Source organism: Phoxinus phoxinus (genome assembly GCF_949152265.1).
Source record: "Phoxinus phoxinus genome assembly, chromosome: 22".
Taxonomy (NCBI): Eukaryota; Metazoa; Chordata; class Actinopteri; order Cypriniformes; family Leuciscidae; genus Phoxinus; species Phoxinus phoxinus.
In genome coordinates this window covers 2,689,141-2,714,140 of record NC_136897.1, presented here as the reverse complement: position 1 = coordinate 2,714,140, position 25,000 = coordinate 2,689,141, and the positions used below count along the sequence as shown (strand labels likewise).

At 41.5% G+C, this 25,000-nt stretch overlaps 1 protein-coding gene across 1 annotated transcript in view; it reads right to left on the bottom strand.

Annotated features, from left to right (window-relative positions):
- Positions 1 to 23,640, bottom strand: part of LOC306990580 (uncharacterized protein) — a 36,331-nt gene extending 12,691 nt beyond the window's left edge. Inside the window, exons 1-8 of the mRNA XM_079597593.1 lie at positions 23,565 to 23,640; positions 20,499 to 20,537; positions 18,233 to 18,328; positions 18,056 to 18,103; positions 13,891 to 13,986; positions 13,714 to 13,761; positions 9,498 to 9,593; positions 9,321 to 9,365 (exon numbers count right to left, since the gene is read on the bottom strand). Of these exons, the coding sequence (XP_079453719.1) occupies positions 9,321 to 9,365; positions 9,498 to 9,593; positions 13,714 to 13,761; positions 13,891 to 13,986; positions 18,056 to 18,103; positions 18,233 to 18,328; positions 20,499 to 20,519 (450 nt within the window). The 5' untranslated portion in view covers positions 20,520 to 20,537; positions 23,565 to 23,640. The remainder of the gene's footprint in view (positions 1 to 9,320; positions 9,366 to 9,497; positions 9,594 to 13,713; positions 13,762 to 13,890; positions 13,987 to 18,055; positions 18,104 to 18,232; positions 18,329 to 20,498; positions 20,538 to 23,564) is intronic.
- Between the last annotated feature and the right edge of the window lie 1,360 nt (positions 23,641 to 25,000).

Sequence of the window (25,000 nt, the reverse complement as noted above, 5' to 3'; positions counted from 1 at the left end):
TTGGCGTAGTCGGCAGGGTAGCATTTGTGTCGCTAGGTTAGTCTATTTAAGCAGCACCTGTGTGTGTGTGTGTGTGTGAGTACGCAGGTGTGTATAGAGAACAGCAGCTGGCAACAATATGAGTGACGGAGAGGAGTCCGCAGGGGAGTTGCAGCAGCTACGACAACGTTTGGTGCAGCTCCAGGCTGAAAATGAGAGACTTTCGGGGGGCGGGACAGCGGGCAATGCTAGTAGCAGTGCTACTAGTACCCAGCCGATTCGACGGGAGCAAGCGCTCTTTATACCCCGAGAGCGGCGGTGCCCGAAGTTTTCTGGCTCTGCAACTGCAGGGTCTTTGTCGGTCGAAGAATGGATTGAGGAAGCGAAAAGTTGTATTCGGGCAACGCACATGTCTAATTTTGACAAGGCATTGTTTTTGTTTGATCATTTAGAGGGCGAAGCCCGAAATGAGGTTAAGTACCGTCCTGCAGTCACACGTGAAAACCCTGAGTCGATTATTGAAGTCTTAAGGGAAGTATATGGGTGTGCTAAATCGTATGTTTACTGGCAACAGCGTTTCTTTAATAGAAAGCAAAAGGATAATGAAAGTTTGTTTGAGTTCTCTCATGCTTTAATGGAAATGTTGGATAAAGTAAAACAGTCAAATGAAGGTGCCATCAGAAACCCTGATATTGTTTTGCGAGACCAGTTCTGTGAAAATGTCTCTGACCCCATGTTACGTAGAGAACTGAAGAGATTGGTACGAGCAGATAGTGGGTTGACTCTTCTAGCCGTACGGAAAGAAGCTATAAGGTGGGTGCAGGAGGGTCAGTCCAACCGAGACCGTAGCTATCGTGCTCCAGGGGTAAGCAGTGAAGCTCAGGTTATGTCGCAATGTGTTACAGCCCCCCAGTCATCAGAATTCGCTGAATTAAAAGACTTGGTCCTTAAGCAACAAGCTCAGTTGGATATGCTCGTAAGGCAGTTAGGACACCCTAGTAGTAGATCACAGGCCCCTCCACCACACCGGGGTGGGCGATACAAACGCGCCCCTAATGGTCAGCCCATTTGTTTGCGGTGCGATCAACCAGGCCATATAGCCCGCTACTGCCAGGCACCTCCCTCCACCCACAATAGTGGGTCAGCTTTACGTTTACCCCCTGATACCGCCCCTAACCCAGCATCAGGCCCAGACAACCTCCTTAGCCAGTCGGGAAACTAGCAACTCCCAGTGTGCAGAGCCACACGCTGGGAAGGGATGTGGATGGCTCATTGCATTCTCAAACATATGATAAGTTAGTCAAAGATTGTCCTGTATTGTCTGTTTCTATGGGAGACGTAACAGTTCCCTGCTTGATTGACACTGGGTCAATGGTGACCACCATCACTGAGAGTTTCTTTCGAGAGCATTTCCATCACCTACAAAAGAAAGATTGTAGATGGCTTGGGCTTAAGGCCGCTAATGGGTTAGACATCCCTTATGTTGGTTACCTAGAGTTGGATGTGGGGGTATTGGGGCAATGCATTCCAAGCAGGGGAATTTTAATTGTGAAAGACCCAGGGAATAGCACTCTTAAAGACCGCAAGCTTATAACACCTGGGATACTGGGAATGAATGTAATTGGGGAATGTTATCAGGTCCTTTTTAAACAGCATGGCTCACAGCTCTTCCACTCCCCTCCTGTGAAATCGGCGGCACCGGCAGCCCGACGCGCATTGAGACACTGTGAACAGATCCAGGCCATTGAAAATGCACCGAAGCCGTTCAAAGTGAAAGTCCATGGGAAAGGGGCTGTCTGTCTGGAGGCAGGAGCCCTAACCATGGTCCTGGTTACATGCCCCCAGCTTGAGTCCGCAGCATTTTTGCTGGAGCCCTTGGGCTTTGACGAGGAGCAATTGCCTGAAGGCCTACTGGTGTCCCCTACCCTGGTGCCAGCGAGTAAGGGTTTGGTATATGCACCTGTAGTGAATGTTGGTAACGCAAAGGTATGGTTGCCCCCACGCCACCCTATTGGCACTGTACAAGTTGTAGCTGCGGCTGCGACAGGAACTGCTGCCTCCATATCCGTCGACCCTTCTTGGGAACAGTGTCAAGCTTATGTCTCAACACAGGAGATAGTCGAGTGCTGCAGTCCCCCTGAGTTTACGGTGCCAGACTTCCCGGGGTTGACCCAGCAACAAGCTGCTGAGGCCAGGGCCCTCCTTGTCCAGTATAGTGACATCTTTTCGCAAGGGGAGGGAGACCTAGGATGCACGTCTTTAATCAGCCATGAGATCCCCCTGTTGGACAATGCTCCTGTCCGGCAGCCGTACCGTAGAATTCCACCCTCCCAGTATGAAACAGTCAAGGCACACATCCAACAGCTCATTGATAGTAAAGTCATCAGAGAAAGTAGCAGTCCATATTCTTCCCCGATAGTCTTGGTGACCAAGAAGGATGGTAGTTTGCGCCTCTGTGTAGATTACCGGCAGTTAAATGCAAAAACCCGTCGTGACGCATATCCCCTTCCTCGTATAGAAGAATCGTTGGATGCACTTTCAGGAGCGAGATGGTTTTCCACCTTAGATCTCGCAAGTGGATACAATCAGGTTCCAATGGTGGAGCAGGATAAATCAAAGACTGCCTTCTGCACACCTTTCGGCCTGTTTGAGTTCAATAGAATGGCCTTTGGACTGTGTAATGCCCCTGGAACGTTCCAGCGTTTGATGGAGCGTATGTTCGGTGATTGCAGATACCAGTCTGTTTTACTTTACCTGGACGATGTGATTGTCTTTTCCACCACTGTTCAGCAGCATCTGGAAAGGCTGGGAGAGGTGTTTTCCCGCCTGCAAAAACAGGGACTAAAAGTTAAATTGTCAAAATGCCAGTTCTTCCAGCACCAGGTCAGTTACTTGGGGCATGTGGTCTCTGCTGACGGAGTTGCCACGGATCCCGCCAAGATAGAGGTGGTCAAGGAGTGGAGACGCCCTGGACACCTGGCCGAATTACGATCCTTCCTCGGGTTCGCAAGCTATTATCGGCGCTTTGTGGAGGGATTTTCAAAGTTGGCAGCCCCGCTTCATCAGCTGGTAGGTAGACTCAGCGGACCTCGAAGGAAGGGAAAGACCCCCCCAGTTCCCCTGGCATCGGCCTGGGACGAAGGATGTGAGCGAGCATTCTTGTCTCTGAAGGAGCGACTTACCTCGGCTCCAGTGCTGGCTTATGCCGACTTTAAGAAGCCATTCATCTTGGAGGTAGATGCCAGTCACGGAGGCCTTGGTGCAATCCTCTCCCAAGAACAGGAAGGGAAAGTACGTCCAGTCGCGTTTGCCAGTCGGGGACTCAGAGCTGCTGAAAGAAATATGGAGAATTATAGCTCCATGAAGCTGGAACTACTTGCGGTAAAGTGGGCAGTAACGGAGAAGTTCCGCGAATATTTGCTGGGGAACCATTTCTCAATACTCACTGATAATAATCCCCTGAGCCATCTGCTTACGGCAAAGCTGGGCGCAACCGAGCAGCGGTGGGCTTCTCAGCTGGCGTCATTCAATTTTACTCTCAAATATCGGCCAGGCAAGAGCAATCAGAATGCGGATGCTCTTTCTCGTCAGTATCTGGAACGCTTCACATTCGGGACGGAGGTCCCCGCATTGGGTGCATTGACCAGCCTTGGTCCGATGCCTGCCGTAGAGGGCCAATGCGGGGAGGTGGTGGCCTTACCCGGGCGTTCATCTCAGGATCTCAGCTCGCTTCAGGAAGCTGACCCAGTCATTGGTCCCTTGAAGAAGTACTATCAGGAAGGGCGACGGCCAGGTGCAAGGGAGCGTGAAGCGTTACCCAAATCCAGCAGAGCCCTGCTCCGACACTGGGACCGCCTAGTCGACGAAGGAGGAGTTCTTTATCGCCTGATTTATGTACCAGGGGGAGGGCCGGAGACTCTCCAGCTGTTACTGCCCCAGTGCCTGCAAACAGAAGTCCTACGGAGTGTCCATGACGAGCAAGGACACCAAGGCACGGAAAGAACACTCCAACTACTTCGGAGCCGATGTTTTTGGCCCAGTATGACTAAAGATGCTGAACAGTGGTGTCAGCAGTGCCAGCGATGCGTTGTGGGGAAGGCCGTTCAGCCCAAAGTCCGTACATATTGGAGCACGATGCAAGCCACTCGACCAAATGAAATCTTAGCTCTTGACTTTACTCTGCTGGAGCCGGCCAGTGATGGACGAGAGAATGTCCTGATCCTTACAGATATATTCACCAAGTACTCGCAGGCTGTCCCTACTAAAGACCAAAAAGCACACACTGTTGCCAGGGCCTTGGTGCAAGAATGGTTCCATAGGTTTGGCCCCCCAGCTCGTATACATTCCGACCGGGGACGAAACTTTGAGAGCCTCCTGATCCAGCAACTGTGTCAGATGTATGGTATACAAAAGAGCCGCACCACTCCGTACCACCCTCAAGGGAATGCCCAGTGTGAGCGGTTCAACCGTACACTCCACGACTTGCTGCGTACCCTACCCGAGGCCGAGAAGCGTCGTTGGCCACATCATCTGCCTCAGCTCACCTTTGCCTATAATGGTACACCCCACCAGACCACAGGCCATACCCCATATTATCTGATGTTTGGCTATCATCCAAGACTGCCAGTTGATTTCTTGCTTGGTGCCAGGGAGGCTGTCCCAGACACCAACAGCCTAGAAGAATGGGTTGAAAAGCACCAACAAAGCGTCAGGATGACTCATGAACACGTCAGACAGAGAGCAGAAGAACTGGCCCTCAGGCGGAACCAGAGCCATAATGATCAGGTGAACGATGCTGGTTTCCAAGAAGGGGATTTGATCTATCTGCGGAACCATCCATCTGGGAGAAATAAAATCCAGGACTATTGGAACTCTGTGGTCTATCGAGTTGTACGCTGCCCTTCTGGAGCAGGAGCAGTCTACACTGTGATCCCTGCAGATGCGGGTGGACCTGTTCGACAGGTGCATCGTTCTGAGATGCGTGCCGTTCCTGCGGGATTGAGGCTTGGGGCAGGTGGGTTCCCTGGTCCAGCTCGGGAGGAGGAGACCCCCAAAGACCCTCGGGAGGATGAGGATGCCCGAGACGTGATCGTATGGTATGGTGCTGAACAAGAGCCCCACGCTGCACCTGCTTCAACCGGCACCTTAGCGTTGGAGGAAATTGACATTGAAGATACAGCTGAGGCGTCTGAGGACAATACTGTGGCCATGCGCCGTTCAGCGAGGTCTACGGCAGGACGGCATTCCAATCCTTACCATCTACCCCGGTCGACTAGTGGCATAAATTATGATCCATCAGGAATGGAGGGTGAAGATTCCCAGACATGAGATGTCATCGTCGGGCCGCCGATTCATTTGGGGGGGGTGGATTGTAGCCTGTGGGTTTGAGGCATTCGATGTTGCTCTCTCTCATTTCCCTCCGTCACCGCTTCTGATCGCTTTTCACTCCTTCTCGTTAGCTAATGTGGGTGGGAGTGGTTGGAAATTGAGAGCAGGCAGGTATATAGGCACCTGGGGTCCTCATGCCGGTAGCGAAACACTGTAGCTAGCTGCTAACGCGTTGGAGTGCAGCAGTGTTCCGGGGTGCTGTTTGTAGTTAAGGTGTTGCAGAGTGTTTGCCAATGGCGCTACTGATTGTATGTGTGCACGCTTCCGAAACATGTTTGGAGTGCCTAAACTGATGAACACAGAGAAGCGTTCCGTGAGATTGTGAAGCGGCGAAACACTGTCTACTCACCCAATCGCTAGACTGCAGACAGAGGTTGCAGCAATCCGATTGTCGGCTGCTGTTCTCTTGTATGTTTAAAAGTGTTTAAATGTGTATGAATGTGCAGGTGCTGCTTTTCTTAGACATGTTTTTGGTTTGTTTCTTTTTCTTTCTTTTCCCGCTAACCGGTGGGGTGTAAGAGATTTGTGTTAGTAAACCAATTGTGACCACCGGCTAGCGGTTTCTTTTTTTTGTTGTTTGTTTCGCCCTCTTCCCGAATAATAGTCTTGGAGTGTGTCGGGCCCAGCGAATAGACTAGCTGATCGGGTTCTAGCCTGGTTCCCTTAGTATTTCACCCATTTTGACTGAGTTGTGCAGTGTAGTGCTGTGATGTGTGCATCAAAGAGCATGATTGCCGTGGTTATGTGGACTGAGTCTGTAGTGTTTGTTCTACCATAAAAGTGGTGTGCTTTAGCTCACGTGTGGCGTTAACCTAGGCCCGGTCTAGCTGGTAATCTGGTGGCCCACCCTCCTATGACTTATCCCCATGTCAAATTGTTTATGTGTTATTTATTGACAATCATAGCGACTCAATTTTAACAAAAAGATAAAATAAAGATATATTTTTACTTTGCTAAGCCAAGCCTGTGCGTGTTTTCTTTTGTACAGAGTCCCCTTGCTCTTAACGGTCTTATGCAAGGGGTGGCGTAGTTAGCACTGCCATAGCCCTACGGGGGGGCTACACTAGTGATGGGCGCTTTCAAAATAATGAAGTTTCTATCAAACTGCCGAAGTCACTTGATTTCAGTGAACCAAACAATGCTTCGTTACATCATTACTGCTCCGAAAAAGCAATGGTTCACTGCTGGGGGTCGATCATCTCTGTGTGTCCGAACACATCACATCATGTCGGGAAACTTAGACAGCACTTGAGACTTGTTGCCTCGCTGTGACTTTATAAGCAGTGTTTGAGCACGAAGACACCTCACGAAACTGAGGCAGCGGAACAGTTTAATGATCTACAGCGAAATAGAGACAGCTTTGGTGATAAAGCGAATATTTAATAAAGTTATTTATAGCTGGAAATGACATTAGAAGTGGAAAACGTTGGTCAAAAACGTACATTCACACACAAGCTGACCAGCAACCGCAACTTTGACACCATCTTTGTTGTTAGCTCACCTGTCTACTGTCACCGAATATAAAGCATCTATGCTGTCCTCAAACATCAAGTGAAACTAACGTGTATTTGGACGTTCCTTAAAGGGACACTTCACCCATTTGCATTAAGCTTTGTATTGTTAGAAAACCATTCATATATTATAATGGTCATGGTTTTTTCCTTTATTTTTCCCTGAGATGGGAGAAATAAGGATTTAAGTGTTTCACTTCCTGCTTATAATGACGTAAAAATGGTAATTTTGCGTCATTATAAGCAGGAAGTCACATTTCATTGAATAGTGTATGAGACTACAAACACTAGCTTCTTATTATTCCAGGGGGTGGGACCACTCACCCTACAGGCCTATTACAGATCAGTGGGTGGGACTAAACACAGAAACTAAAATAAATATCCGCCATCTTGTTTGGAAGCTATCAAGGTAAGCTAACAAGCGCTTATGGAGTCAGATGGGAATTTATGAGAATGGCTGAAGGAACTACACATGATATGGAAGAAGAGGATTTTGAAAGTCTGTTGCTCGAAACATGTTCGTGGCTATCTGACATCTGTACGAGTCCGGGCTTCTCGGCAGACAGGTCTTCTGCGCCGGCGCCTCCTGTTCCTCCATCAGCCTCAGCTGCTCTTCGCAGAAGACGAAGACTACCGGTAAGTAAATAAGTAAAAAATATTATTTAGTAAAAGACGGGAAATTATGTGCCGTGACGTGCTTTTTAAGTGCCAAATGGTTACAGTAGCCTATACTGTTACAACAGCTTTTTGATGCGTCTTTGACACGTAACAAGAGTTACCTAGCTAACGTCGTTAGCTGGTGCATGTATATGTGTAACGGAGTTTAAATAATGCTGTTAAATTCATGCATTAATTGGGAAAACTCGACATTGGCTGTTGCATCACTCGCATTTGTGTGCGTGATATTGCGGGCGGAGCTACGTCACCACCAGCAGAGTCTCACATCTCTCGTGCTGGTAAGTCGCATCAATAAGAGCTGCGTCATAAAAACAGAGTAGTTAACTACACACTAGTTTACTTCATGTGTCTGTTAGTTCCTAGTTCTGTCAGTAGAGTCATATGTGTTATTTGCAATGATGAAATGGAGTGCGTGTATGTATTAACCTGCTTGTGAACTCTGGTTTATTGTGTTATATTTAACGGACAGTGCATCACGTTGCATTAATTTCTTAAATGAAATAAACAAAGTATATCAGTAGGAGTTTGCTTAAGTCTTTCTGATAGTTTTCTTCAGGCCGGTTTACTACAGCAGTAGAATAAAATTCTGAAATTATGGTTTATTGTTTTGGTGTGCCACCCCAAGATTTGGCCTGTGATGGCTGGTTGAGCGCGATCTAGGGCGGCCGCCCTGACGTCGCTGCGAAGGCGGCGGAGGCTGAGACGAGCGCTGTGTAGAGCTTCGTGCAGAAGGCTAAGCTAGAGAGCGGCCTGCAGTAGAACTCGAGCATCGTGGCAGGAAGAGGTTCATGGCCTGCGTGGTTTTCTGCACCTCTGAAAAACGATCCACAATCCCGCTTACTGCTGGGCCGAAGAGACCGGCGGGGGAGAGCGGGACGTTGAGGAACACGGCTCGCTCATGTCGGCAAGCGTTAACCAGAGGTGTCTCTCAGTGACAGTGAGCAAGGCCATGCACCACCCAATGGCCTGGGCAGTGGACTAGTGGCGCGAAGGGAAAGGTCCATTGCGCTGCGCAGGTCCTGTGACGACAGTCTGGTCCGGGCCCTTCTCGTCCATTTGGCGGAGGAGATCGGCCTGGAGAATCTGCAAGACTGTCATCGAATGCAGGGCGGAAGCAACCTGTCCAGCGGCGGAGAAAGCGCGGCTGACGAGAGCTGAAGTTGTCCTGCTGGCCTTAGACGGGAGGGCAGACTTTGAGCGCCATCTTGCGGATGGCAAAAATGATTTAAATGATGATTAAATAATGATTTAAACCCACTACAGTTCCCGAACTGTGGAAGAGACGGAAGAAGCGTGGACCAAGATCACAGCAGAGCAGTGTGAGGTCTAGTGATGTCCAGTGGCCGCAGATGTGCTCCGGTCATTCACAGCAAAAGTCTGACTGCTATAAGTCTCAAATGCTTGTTATAATGCTTTCTTTTGTGCTGTAATGGTTATTGTTCTCTAATTTTAATAAATAAAGGTGTTTGTTGAAGTACCTTGGTTATTTTGTAAAAAAAAAAATGATACCCACAGTGAAATTACTTAAAATTTCAAGCAATGAAGATTAACAATATTTCTGAAAATAATCAAGTGTTTCTTAATTGTTCTCTAATTTTGATCTTTACTGTATATTGTCATTTAGCTTTTAAAATGAGTAGTAATTCAGGACTTTATTCTATTTCATTAGACTAAGATAAAATAATGTTAAATTATTGGCATTTTAATCTGGCCCTTTGAGGGGATAAACTGTATATTTCAGTTGAGAATGTTTCTGTTACTCACATTATCATAAGGAAACGGAGCATCTCTGCTTGGTGAAGGTGAGGTCTGCTGAAAAATGAGGAATGTTCCATGTTTTAATATCAATACAATCAATAATAGCAACAGTAATTTCTTCTTATTTTGTTCTCTACACAAGACTCATTATCTACGAGTCAATTTCTGATCTTTAGTCATTACCTCATTTCGCTGTGAGTCTGAACCGTGTGTTCGATCCGGTGGGAAGTTTTGAGTTGATCCAGAAAACTGACCTCCAGGAGCAGATATATACAAGTCCTAGCATCCAGAGGAGAAACTCTTAAACACCATTTAAAAATGATTTAAATAATAAATACATTTGTCAAATTCAAGTAAACACGACGCAAGTGTGTTTTGCTAGTTTCAGCCCGACACTGTTTTAATTTTCACGTCCTGTTGTTTAAATAACAAATGCGTTTGCACCCATGGGCTGCTGGTCTGAAAACTAAGTGTGTGTTCACGCGCATTGATGGTGCGTTGCTATTTTGAGGAACAGAAATACTGCAATAGACATTTTTATATATTTAAAGAGCGCATTAGTAATATGCACCTAAAGGCGGGTCCACAACGCTCATACACCATGTCCCATAGATGGTCTGCTTGCGCTTTAACCTCACACACACACACACCGCTTTAACCTCACACACACACACACCGCTTTAACCTCACACACACACACACCGCTTTAACCTCACACACACACACACCGCTTTAACCTCACACACACACACACCGCTTTAACCTCACACACACACACACCGCTTTAACCTCACACACACACACACCGCTTTAACCTCACACACACACACACCGCTTTAACCTCACACACACACACACCGCTTTAACCTCACACACACACACACCGCTTTAACCTCACACACACACACACCGCTTTAACCTCACACACACACACACCGCTTTAACCTCACACACACACACACCGCTTTAACCTCACACACACACACACCGCTTTAACCTCACACACACACACACCGCTTTAACCTCACACACACACACACCGCTTTAACCTCACACACACACACACCGCTTTAACCTCACACACACACACACCGCTTTAACCTCACACACACACACACCGCTTTAACCTCACACACACACACACCGCTTTAACCTCACACACACACACACCGCTTTAACCTCACACACACACACACCGCTTTAACCTCACACACACACACACCGCTTTAACCTCACACACACACACCGCTTTAACCTCACACACACACACCGCTTTAACCTCACACACACACACCGCTTTAACCTCACACACACACACCGCTTTAACCTCACACACACACACCGCTTTAACCTCACACACACACACCGCTTTAACCTCACACACACACCGCTTTAACCTCACACACACACACCGCTTTAACCTCACACACACACACCGCTTTAACCTCACACACACCGCTTTAACCTCACACACACACACCGCTTTAACCTCACACACACAACTTTAACCTCGAGCTCGAACAGATCCATTTGCTCGCTAGAGAAGCGTTCAGTTTTTCTGCTTGTAAATTCCAGCAAATAAATAGGGAATCCGCCATGGCGCGAGCGCAACTGGCTTTTAAAGGGAACGGGAGAAGAGACTCTGGTTTATTTCACATTATGCCCAAAACACCCATTAGCTACTCATTACAGTTTTTTTTACAGTCGCTAGGACACATTTCTCAATACTTAGGTCACTTTTTCTTCACTCTTCACACAGTGAGCACAACAGAAGTGTGTGTGGGATAAACTGTGGATCATTTATCATTGCTTTGGCACAAAATGCATTCAATGACGACATCTTTCAAATTACATTAATTATTGTCTCACTTCGACACAACAACCGCCACAACTCCCAATCTGCACACGCTTACACACTGATCTCAGAACTGTTCAACTTACGTTCATAACAATAACATAATACAAAACTCCATACGACAGCATTTTGACACATTTCTACAGTAATATTGTAATGAAATATATTTTGAATCTAAAAATTAAATGGTATAAAAACATTTGGACCAATCACAGCTGATCCTGTCCCTGTATCAGCGGATGGTGTGTGGACACATGTGTGTACTCTGGAATTACTCAGTGCAAAAAAAAAGACATAAAATATATAAAGTATTGAAGCATCTGCATCATGTCTGATTAACATAGCAGTGAATTGTAAACAGTAGAGACGTAGAAGAAAGAAAGCATGTACAGAGGAACACATTGTATAATGTTCCTGTTGTTTGTGTTTTTTAGGTCATTGTTTTGTGGGTGATAAAGTATGTGTGTTACTGTCAAGCTTTGCTAGTGTTCTGGAAGTGTGTGTTGATCTGAGACATGTATGAAGTGATTTGGTAGTTTTAGTGCATGTGAATGTGAAATGAACCGCTGTACCGAGCTGAACACTGGTTAGAGAACTGTGTGAAGATTGAAGAAAAAGTGACCCAAGTATTGAGAAATGTGTCCTAGCGACTGTAAAAAATTGTAAGAGAATATTAACAACCCTTTTTCTTTTTATAAATAAATAAATAATAGATTCAGCATTAGTGATGTGGCAGCAGGGGCGTAATTATCAGTAAGCAGGGTAAGCGGTTGCTTACGGGCCCGGACCAATCAGGGGCCCGCCCGCGTGACTGGACGATATTGATTGACAGGCCCAGGCGGGTCCCCCTATCGCATTTTACTACTTATAGTCTGATCGCATTTTAATTTTTTGCTTATTGATTTGAATAAATAATGACAACAACATATTTGACTGATCATTAAATAAATGTTTGAAACGAACAATGATGAATTTGGTGTAATTTGTTTCGAATTGGGACTGGGGAATCCCCGGGTGAACATGCGCATTGCGTGCAAAACAGTAAAAACCGGTGAACTTGAGACAGATATGGAGTCGTCACATTTGTTGTCAGAGCGTTCTTTTTCTAAACTGAAACTGATAAAAAGCTATCTCAGGAGCTCAATGGGACAGAGTCGTCTCTCTGGACTTGCCATACTGTCAATTGAGAATGCCTGTGCGCGCTATCTGGATCTTAAAGGAGAACTCCGGTCAATTTTAACATTGAGCTCAATTTTTAGTAAATTTGGAGTGCTGTCAATACAGAGAACAACGACACAAATCGGTGTTGCCTACACAGTGTTATCCTCTTTTTAAAATTTGCGACTTGAATGGGGTCTAATTTTAAACCTGCTTTTATTTCTCTTATCATCTTTGATGTGTCATTACAAGTGCCCAGCCATGTTGAGTGATTCCTTCAGAGTGAACACGAGTGAATCTGACTGCAGTAGATGTGAAAGATATGAATAAAAATGATGTTATATCAGCCAGCGCACAGACCTGTATTTACATCCTGTTTTCGGTTAAAGTCCAAAGTAGTCAATTGTCGAGTTCACGCGCGTGATCATAGGTAACTAAACCTATGACCTGACAGCTTCGTACAGAGGAAAGCCCGGAAAATGCAGCTATAATGTAAGTGAGCATATTTTTTATGTATTTGGACTTAGGCCTATGTGTATATAGCAGTGACAGTAACAGTAACAATGTGTTATGGTGCGCCGTCACCATTTTTTTTTTTTTTTTTTTTGTGCGTGTAGCGTCATCACGTGTTGTAGTAGGGGGGCCCGCCTTGATAATCCTGCTTAAGGGCCCGGTGTTGACTCGTTACGCCACTGTGTGGCAGCGAGCTATAATGCACATACGTGTTCTTTTGGGTTTCTTAGAGGTTGAATTCATTTCAATATCTGCCAAACTTCCAACACTACTTCTGAATAGGATGTCGGATTCATAAATTGTATGAAAATTGTAAGAATAATGGTTCAGATCACTTAAACCACATATGGAGATGGAGGCGCCCTTATATGGGCAGTAATGTCAACTAGTGGAGAAGTGTGGTACTGCACCCAAACTAAATCTCACTGAAAGCTTTTTTTTTTTTACCTAAAATTTGAAACACAACTTGTTCAGATTTTTGGCTTTTTTTTTTTTTTTTGCATTTTTAGAGTCCACCAGGTTTTGAAAATATATATTTTATATAAAATATGAATAACTACATTTTTAACATTGTACATTTTCATAAACTCAAACTTCTATAACTTTTTTTTTATAATATTTCTGAAAATAATCAAGTGTTTCTTAATTGTTCTCTAATTTTGATCTCTACTGTATATAGTCATTTAGCTTTTATTAATATATTTTTTAATATCGGTCTAGCTTACTGCAGTGTGCAACCAGTGTATTATAGCAGCACAGATTAACGTTATAAAATAACTTTCAGATAAAATTATGTTAAATTATTGGCATTTTAATCTGGCCCTTTGAGGGGATAAACTGTATATTTCAGTTGAGAATGTTTCTGTTACTCACATTATCATAAGGAAACTGAGCATCTCTGCTTGGTGAAGGTGAGGTCTGCTGAAAAATGAGGAATGTTCCATGTTTTAATATCAATACAATCAATAATAGCAACAGTAATTTCTTCTTATTTTGTTCTCTACACAAGACTCATTATCTACGAGTCAATTTCTGATCTTTAGTCATTACCTCATTTCGCTGCGAGTCTGAACCGTGTGTTCGATCCGGTGGGAAGTTTTGAGTTGATCCAGAGAACTGACCTCCAGGAGCAGATATATACAAGTCCTAGCATCCAGAGGAGAAACTCTTAAACACCATTTAAAAATGATTTAAATAATAAATACATTTTTAGTCAAATTCACATTGCTCAAGTGATACTTTGGAATCAACAAGTTGTTGTGATTATTTAGTTTGTTTCAAAGTTTTAATTAATGACCTTTAGATTTATACATTTTAAAGACATTGGGTCTGTAATGGAATTTTTACTTTTTCATTGATTTTAGTCGATTTAACAAATGAATGCCATGTGTTCTGTATTTTGAGCTTCCTGTTGTAACGTTGATACAGCTGGAGTGTGCGTGTGAGACACTGAGACAAAGGTGAGAAGATCCCTGGGCTGGGGAGGGGTTAAGGGGGCCATGGGGGTTCCTTAGTTCCTTTTGTCTGGGGTGGGTGGTAGAGATCGCTTTGATGAGAACATTATAAAATAAATAAAGACAAAATAATCTTGATGTTTCTTATGCTTGTGATGCGGTGTTTGTTAAATATTGTTTTTGCCACAACAGGTCCTATCATACACTCAGTGTTCACACGCATTGATGGTGCGTTGCTATTTTGAGGAACAGAAATACTGCAATAGGCTTTTTATTTATTTAAAGAGCGCATTAGTAATATGCTAGTGTAGTGTAACTGAAGTGTTTAACGATTTATAGACTGCCTAGCTGCTATAGGCTTGTTATTATTATTGTAAGCAGCACTGCACGTACATGCCTACAAGACACAACAAGGTGTTCATTACATAGGCTATATATTTTTTTAAATCAAAATTTTTACCCAATTTTAAACATCTAAAAATGGATTCCCACAATCGTGCAGCCCTATAGTTTATCTTGATATCACCATGTTCACAGTTGTTTCGTTTTTGTTTTGTTTTGTTTTTTTACAGGGACCAGATGAGAGACCACTGATGGAGTCCTGCTGACTTGTACAGAGAATCATGTGAATGTTTATGTAGGCCTACATGGTAAAATGAAAAATCAAACAACATGGAAATGACAGGTATGTATGACACCTATGTTTCAGGAATGGTACAAAGGTGTGATCAGTGTGTTCAATAATGTGCTTGTTTGTCCTTTTTTGCGTATCTTTGGATTATGTTGTGTTGTAAATAAATCCCAAAAAGCCATTATTTTTTAAATGCAGTCATTCTTTGAGCCTCATAATGATAGTGCCTGAGAGCTCCTAATATGGCCATTATGGGAGGCTCTTTGTCTCTCTCAGGTGTGAAACACTCAATATGCATGGCTTGTTAACGCCTCTCCGCATACAGCTTTCTTACACAAGACATGTCTTACAAATTTTAAATCAATATATTGTCTTATCTGAATGAGTATGCAGGATGATTTTCACATAGTTTTGAAGCAAATATTATAGGCTACGTGATACAATTTCCAAAAGTCTTGTGAAGAAATAATCAGTATGGGTATTATCACCTTATCTCAGTGACAATTTTTTTTATATTTTCACAAACCACACATAAACATCATTATCTCAAAACTACAAACTTTTACATACATGCTGCTGATATACTATTGTAGCAGAGTTTGTGCTGAATACAGTGTAATAAGACTTTAGCCATGAAAATGTCACAAGTAACAGAAATAAGCACAAATGTCAGAACACCTCCAGGACCCAGAAAACCCCTCAGACCCCAGAGGGTTAAAAGAACACATTCTATCAGGTTGTGTATTCCCTGGGAATCAAATCTAGTTACTGAACTGTTGTCATGGTACTGAAATGTCTAACTTCCATACTTTACCTTGTAAAATATCATTATAAAATTTCTATATTACGTGGAAAAACTGCCATAAAGATATTTTTTTCATCTCGTGATTTTTTTTTTTTTCAATCCATTTAACCCCTTATATTGGCAACCATTACATATTTAAAACAGTAATATCCTATACTAAACCTAAACTAATCTTGACAAACTATATATCATTTGAAAGCTTACAATCTCTAGTTTTCATATTTGGTGACCGAGGAGCCGTAATTTATCAATTTGCAACAATAATATGTTCATACTCTTAAGGCATGTTCAGACCTTTATTTTGAAATAGTGATGAACATGAAAAATCATGAAAGAATGGTAGAAACCTCAGTTTGTTTTCATGCCAAGAGTTCAAAAGATAGCATCCATTCAATTCTTTTAGAAAAAACGGTCTGATTTTTTTTTAAATATTAAGAAAGAAATAATAGATTCAGCATTAGTGATGTGGCAGCGAGCTATAATGCACATACTTGATCTTTTGTGTTTTTTACGCCCGTTTCACACATACTCCGTGTGCAGTGCGTTTGCGGTGCGTGTTGCAGTGCGTGTGCGGTACTGGAGCAGCACGCGCTATAGTGCTTTCACATATGCTGCGTTTGCAGAGCGCGTTTGCAGAGATACGTAGTTTCTTTGTCACAAAATAAAAAATGGGTAGGCTAAGGAATTTTGATTTTAAAACCAAACTTTAACTTTGACATTGTTACAGACATTACAACAGTATGAAATTAATTTTAATCATTGTGATTCTTTGTTTTAGTTCGAGTTGTTGACAGAAGAAAAGCTATCACGCTATATCTGTTGCTAAGATATAATACACAAATATTTTAAATTAGAATACAAATGTATAAATACTGATTATAAATGCATATTTTAAGACTGAAAAAAAAAAAAAGAACCGGGAGAGGGCTAGCCCCCAGAAGACAAAGGACCTTTTTGGAAATTAACATTTGATATAATAATTATTGTTACCACATGCCACTACATTAAAACGAGTATCCTCTGCTATAAATAAGGCTGGCTGTAGCACCAAAAAGTTAAACATTTTGATTTACAATTACATAGTCAAAATTAATTATAACTAGCCTACATAACTATAACAAACTTATAATTACACCCTGTTTAACTTTATATTCAAAAATAAAACTATATAATATGATTTACTTATGAATTCATATAGGCTACAACTACATATGATGTTCATTTACATTTAATAAATTCGCATGACATGAAGGTTGAATGTGACGATAAACAAAATAAATAAAAAGGGCAACACAGTAGGCCTACATATTCATGTTTAAATAGAACAACATGCAGCAATAATATATATGTATATTCTCGTTTAAAACGTTTTTAATTTCTTGATCCTGTAATTTAGTAAATGTAGAACACATTAACTGTAATTATGAGTAGCTGATCAAATTATTACAGTTTCTTGTCAATCTATATTTATTTCAATGTGAAGAATACGCTGCAGTGCGGTGCAGCACAGCAGAAAATAGACTCTGTGCAGAAACGATCGCTGCACTGCTGTATACGCACCGCAACTGGAACGGATTGCCGGACCGCATCCGTGTGCAGTGTGAAAGCTCTAACCTGTTAACATGGGTACGGAAAAAAATACGCACCGCAAACGCACTGCAAACGGAGTATGTGTGAAACGGGCGTTAGAGGTTGAATTAATTTCAATATCTGCCAAACTTCCAACACTACTTCTGAATAGGATGTCGGATTCATAAATTGTATGAAAATTGTAAGAATAATGGTTCAGACTCAAACCACATATGGAAATGGAGGCGCCCTTATATGGGCAGTAATGTCCACTAGTGGAGAAGTGTGGTACTGCACCCAAACTAAATCTCACTGAACGCTCATTTCAAGAGATATCAACCTAAAATGTTAAACTTGTTCAGATTTTTGGCTTTGATTTTTATTTTATTTTTTAAAGAGTCCACCAGATTTTGAAAATATATATTTAATATAAAATATGAATACAAGTTTTAACATTGCACATTTTCATAAACTCAAACTTCTATAACTTTTTTTATAATATTTCTGAAAATAATCAAGTGTTTCTTAATTGTTCTCTAATTTTGATCTCTACTGTATATAGTCATTTAGCTTTTATTAATATATTTTTTAATATCGGTCTAGCTTACTGCAGTGTGCAACCAGTGTATTATAGCAGCACAGATTAACGTTATAAAATAACTTTCAGATAAAATAATGTTAAATTATTGGCATTTTAATCTGGCCCTTTGAGGGGATAAACTGTATATTTCAGTTGAGAATGTTTCTGTTACTCACATTATCATAAGGAACCTGAGCATCTCTGCTTGGTGAAGGTGAGGTCTGCTGAAAAATGAGGAATGTTCCATGTTTTAATATCAATACAATCAATAATAGCAACAGTAATTTCTTCTTATTTTGTTCTCTACACAAGACTCATTATCTACGAGTCAATTTCTGATCTTCAGTCATTACCTCATTTCGCTGCGAGTCTGAACCGTGTGTTCGATCCGGTGGGAAGTTTTGAGTTGATCCGGAGAACTGACCTCCAGGAGCAGATATATACAAGTCCTAGCATCCAGAGGAGAAACTCTTAAACACCATTTAAAAATGATTTAAATAATAAATACATTTTTAGTCAAATTCACATTGCTCAAGTGATACTTTGGAATCAACAAGTAATTATTTAGTTTGTTTCAAAGTTATGAATAACCTTTAGATTTATACATTTTAAAGACATCACACACACCTAGTCTCAGGGGGATATGAGGGAGGGAAGCACAGTAACGTTAAAATACAGTTTTTCTACTGATAAAGCTTAATGCTAAATTAAAACAGCTGACCTTCAAAGACCACATTAAAAACAGCTCGATCATGCATGTGTGCACTGCACAACATCAGGAAGATCAGGCCTTTCCTAACTGAGCATGCAACACAACTTCTTGTCCAGGCCCTGGTCACTTGATTACTGCAATGCTCTTCTGGCTGGACTTCCATCATGTGCAATAAACCCTTCAGAACGCTGCAGCACATCTCGTCATCAAGCGAGATGATGCAAGTTCATCAAGTTCGCATCAAGTTCATGATGTTTCTTTACAGATTGACCCCAGGCTCAGCTCCCTCCTACGAGTCTACATCCCTGCGCTCGGTCAATGAGCGACGGCTCGTGACACCATCACAGAGAAGCACACAATCACTCTCCAGAACATTCTCGTTCACGGTTCCTTGCTGGTGCAATGATCTCCCACCCTCATCCGGAGCGCAGAATCCCTGACGACTTGCAAAAGACAAATGAAAACTCATCTTTTTTTATGTGAGAAAAAATATTTTCATTGTTCGGGACTGCCTCTTGACCAAATGTCCTGAGATTGTGCACCTCGTCAGCGTTGTGTTATGTGTGACGAAAGATATGACAAGAAACATTTGTTGTGTAGTTGTGTAGTGGGAGTTTACCTTTAGTACACATGACGTGTTAGAAGTTTTGAAAAAAATTAAAAAATATTTTCAGCGAGCACTAATTCAATATCAGTGCAACCTATAGAGACAAAGTCAGAGAACTCTGCTGATAGATCTGTCATCCTTCTGCCATCTAATCCTTATTATCTTTTACTATAAAATACGTCCCTCACCTTAACCCTAACCCCAGGATGCTAATATACACTAAACTCTGAACTCTTAAGACTCATGTAAACTTATAAACTACTATAAACTTCTTAAGTTTAAAGCTCCCAAGCAACTCCATAGCAACCAAACTTGAGTACCCTAGCAACCGTTTTGCAAGAACTATATCTCTGCATCAGAACATCGCATAGAGATGAGGGTTGACTCTTTTGACTCATGCTAGCAAACAGCACTTCCAAAATGCTATGTTTTAAACCACATACTAGTAGTGAATAGCTACATGCTAATAGCGATTAGTAAAGGGCTAAATCATGCCAAGAACACGCTAAAAACTCTATAAAAACTCAATAGTAACCATCTGTGACACATACTAACCACCTAGTAACACCATAGCAACCGCCCTGAACACCCTAGCAACCACCCAAATGACCTTAGAACACCCTAGCAACACCATAGTAACCACCCATAACACCATAGCAACCGCCCTGAACACCCTAGCAACCACCCAAATGACCTTAGAACACCCTAGCAACACCATAGTAACCACCCAGAACACCATAGCAACCACCCAAAATACCCTAGAGCACCCTAGCAACACCATAGCAACCACCCACAACCCACAATGTATGCAGTCCATAGCATTCAGCATAAAACCTCTGCCAAATGGCTGTGCGGATAGAGAAATATATAGTCTATTAACCCTTATGTCTTTCTTTTTACCTTAACCCTTTTACTCTATATTGTTTTTACTATCCTTAACTCTTAAAAATAAAAATAAGTTCACAGTGATGCCACAAAAGAACCATGTTTTGTTCCCCAAATAACCTGAACAGTTCTTAAAATAACCATGTTTTCTTAATGCTAAAAACATTTTAATAATCTTATGAACTCTTTTCCACTATAAAGATAATTTTGTGCAATCGAAATGTTCCATTGATAGAAACAATGTCAATAAAGAACCATTATTTTTAAAAGTGCCATTTAATTAAAAAACAAAACAAAACTGAAAATGACCAAAATAATAAATCCTATTTGCTTTATGTGACATTGTCATATTGATATAGGTTATATCAGACCTGTATGTGATTCATAAATAAATAATAAAGTTACTGTTACTCACTGGTGAAGGGTCAATGTCCATGTCCACAACTGTCTGATCCTGTGACATATGGGGTTATTATTGTTGCAATATTCCAAATAAATAGATTAATATTCACAAATAAATGTAAAGAGATTCACAAAAATGTATCGAATGCACAAATGAATAGATTAAGATCCACAAATAAATGTAAAGAGTTTCACAAAAAATTATAAAATTCACAAATAAATAAAATGAGATTTGCAAATAAATAAAACATTTACAAATGTTTTCTTATTTTACAAACACAACTCTGCCTGGCATTTATTTGTGAATCGGTTCCTGTGCATTTGTAAATCGCTGCACACATTTGTGAATCGGTTCCTGTGCATTTGTGAATCCCCTCACGCATTTGTGGATTTTGAAACACTTCTAGCGCAGACGTGCAGAGAAATCCACAAATAGGTGGACTCCACCCACCGCCTACTCAAGCCAATCAGATAACGGCCACATCGAGCTGGCCAATCGTAGCACGTTATCACTTCAACCAATCACGTTAGGCTTTACACTCGGGGCGGGAAGTGGGAACTGACTGATTCTTGCATCAATGAAAGGAGCACTGGAGCGCAGTAGTAGCGCTGAACTGTGTGTGTGGCAAAAACACTCTGTTTTCAAAAGATTGTTGGAGTTTAAGGCCTCTTTATATTTCCATCAGGATACACTCAGGGAATTATGATAATCAGAGACCCCGAGCATCATGAACAGTCTCTACACCGGCAAGAGGCGCGACACAAATAGGCACTGTCTGTTCACTGCTGCCGCTGCAGTTTAAATCATGTAAAACTAGCATGTTTGAAATGTTAACACACATTCCCTATGTGACGTCTGCTTAGCTTTATATGCATAATCGTGCTCTTAACGGCTCTGATCGTAGCCTGCTTATTGACTAGTGCTGGTTACTTAAATCATATTTCGTGATAGTGTACTGGACGCGGGGCATTGATAGTAAACGGATGCCCGCACTTCTGATGTAGCGGCTACTTCACGCAATTAAGACAAATGTTTTTGTATTTATACATTTGGGCTTATATTTGGTATTCTACATTACATGTATTTATATCCTATTGCTATTTGTCACTGCGATTGTGCTTTAAAAGGCAAAATCGTATAATGTCATGCATCGTGTCTACCCTGTGCGAGGCAATCTACACTGGGCAAAGCGAATGTGCAAAAACATTTGTCCTAATTGCGTGAAGTAGCCGCTACATCAGAAGTGCGGGCATCCGTTTACTATTGTTGTGTTATGATTTTATATTGGAGCTAGCGTTGCATTCAGAAGAACAGATGAGATGAGATGAATAACCGTTTCTCAGCATATTTTATTGTGAGCGGCAGCAGACGCATCATTCTCACGGTCTGACTGACAGCCTTCACTTTCTCAGTATGGCAAAACTAATAGGACAAACTATAATCCAAACGCGTTCTTTACAGCAAGTACTTTAGTGCCCCCTTGTGGTTAATTCAGATAGAACAGTACTGCATTACATTTACAATACAACTGAGGACATAAGTTAACATATTTTAACAACTATCAATGAATGCCCCGCGTCCAGTACACTATCACGAAATATGATTTAAGTAACCAGCACTAGTCAATAAGCAGGCTACGATCAGAGCCGTTAAGAGCACGATTATGCATATAAAGCTAAGCAGACGTCACATAGGGAATGTGTGTTAACATTTCAAACATGCTAGTTTTACATGATTTAAACTGCAGCGGCAGCAGTGAACAGACAGTGCCTATTTGTGTCGCGCCTCTTGCCGGTGTAGAGACTGTTCATGATGCTCGGGATCTCTGATTATCATAATTCCCTGAGTGTATCCTGATGGAAATATAAAGAGGCCTTAAACTCCAACGATCTTTTGAAAACAGAGTGTTTTTACCACACACAGTTCAGCGCTACTACTGCGCTCCAGTGCTCCTTTCATTGATGCAAGAATCAGTCAGTTCCCACTTCCCGCCCCGAGTGTAAAGCCTAACGTGATTGGTTGAAGTGATAACGTGCTACGATTGGCCAGCTCGATGTGGCCGTTATCTGATTGGCTTGAGTAGGCGGTGGGTGGAGTCCACCTATTTGTGGATTTCTCTGCACGTCTGCGCTAGAAGTGTTTCAAAATCCACAAATGTGTGCAGCGATTTACAAATGCACAGGAACCGATTCACAAATAAATGCCAGGCAGAGTTGTGTTTGTAAAATAAGAAAACATTTGTAAATGTTTTATTTATTTGCAAATCTCATTTTATTTATTTGTGAATTTTATATCTTTTTGTGAAACTCTTTACATTTATTTGTGGATCTTAATCTATTCATTTGTGCATTCGATACATTTTTGTGAATCTCTTTACATTTATTTGTGAATATTAATCTATTTATTTGGAATATTGCAACAATAATAACCCCATAGTGACATGACTGCGAGAGAACCTCCAAACAGCAACTGCAACCAAACTTGGGCTCTGATTAATTAATACCCAGTGACAAATTAGTGTCATTTAGTTCACTAACAAATTGTAAATGCTCCATATTTTTACAAATTGTTAGTTTATTGTTCAAACGTAGCCTAAAATAGACCAGTAGCCTAGTTTAAAATCCTGGTGAACGCCACAAAAAAAGAGAGAGAGGGGAAATTATGGCAAAAATCAGACCTTTAAATTCGATGTTAAAAAGTGGATGTTAAAATGTATACAGCATTGTTGTCAAATGCATAATTTGTCAGTAGGCTATCGTTATGTTGTCTTAAAGACTGACGCGATTAAAGAGAATCGAGTTTAGTTTCATTTTCATTTCGCGTAGAGCTACACATTTTTAGACATTTCGTTACAATTCGATAGGTCTTGAAGATGAATGTCCATCTTCACACATATTTACAAGCATTGAGCTTTTAATTATTTAGACTGCATACATCAGTGGCTGTCGATATTCGAAATGACGGTAAATGGTTATTAAATATACAGCGCAGCTCCAGGATTTTACTCGGTCACTCGACAGTAATATCGACACATCGAGCAAATATAAGGACAGATCTGATGTTTAATCTTGTACTTACCGAAGACCGTGAAGTGTGTGTGATCTGTGAAGTGTGTGTGAGCTGTGAACCTCTGCGCGAGTTAACCTGATCCACTGGTTCTGGGCTTCAGAGAACGAAAGCGAAAGTTATTGGAGGACGTGAAGCTGAAGCAGAAGATAACAATACAATGTTTGTTTAAAAGACGACCCTGGGAAATTTACATCTATGTAATAGCCTACATATGTAGCATATTGTATATTAAACATCCACATGCTGTCTAGATCAGTGTTTCCCAAACTGAAGGACCACCACTGCACGTTTTATTTGTCTCCCCAATCAAACACCTGAGTCAACTCATCAGCTCATTAACCCACGTGATCATCAGCTCATTAACTCATGTGATAATGAGCTGATGAGTTGAATCAGGTGTTTGATTAGGGAGACAAATAAAACGTGCAATGTTGGTCCTTCAGGAGAGGTTTGGGAAACACTGGCCTAGAACATATATAAGAACATGAACACAAGGATGTGGCCATTGCTGATATTTCGAAAACACTCAGTCCAAGGGAAAGTATACAATAGTGTTGATTTTTTTTCCCTTCTATTTGTTAAGACATGACCAATGGAGGATCATTTAACTGGCTATTTTTAGGGGTTTTTTTCAGTTTCAATAACTCTCTTCCTCATTCTCTTCAGCTGCATGAGAACATTTCCAGAAGGTAGAATTAAATTGTCTGGGTTTCATAAAGCAGAGCATGTTAATTGTATGGATGCACTGTAAAAAATGTGGCTGTGATTAGTTATAACAACTCAAAATTAGTTGAGAACTTAAATATCCAACTAAACTAAACTTAATATTTTAAGTCAAGCATGAACACATACTTTTTAAAGTTGAAACAATGTTGGATTTTAAGTTGTGATAAATATTCGCAGCATTTTTTTTACCATGTGGATTACAACTCAGTTATGCATTCTGCAATAGCTAATTCCGTTTACAAAAAAATCTCCATACTGTTTACCATATACTCTCCATACTCCATAAGTTTAATATTTACTTAAAGTCCTCCTGTCAATAATTGTATCCCTTAAAACTCATCTTTGATCACCAAAATGACAGAAATTATTAATTCCTTAAAATAGCTTGAATGTTACTCCACACCATTGCTTTATTTAGTAGCAGGCTATACGCGGTGCTATGAATATGCAAATGAGCCCCGCCTCCACTCACTCACTCACTCAGAGATCCACTGGTTGACGATCACACTTTGATCTGATTGGTTACAAGATAGTTTGTGACGTCAGAAACACCAGCGATTTCAAAGCGTGTTTTTGAGACTGTCTTTGGTTCACTGCAGTTTTAAGCAGAAAATACTCAGCAATGCTGTCCACTTATGAACTTACACATGGTGTGTCTTAAAGCAGATTAAACACACCACATAGACACATAAACAACATTAAAAACTAGATTTTCACCA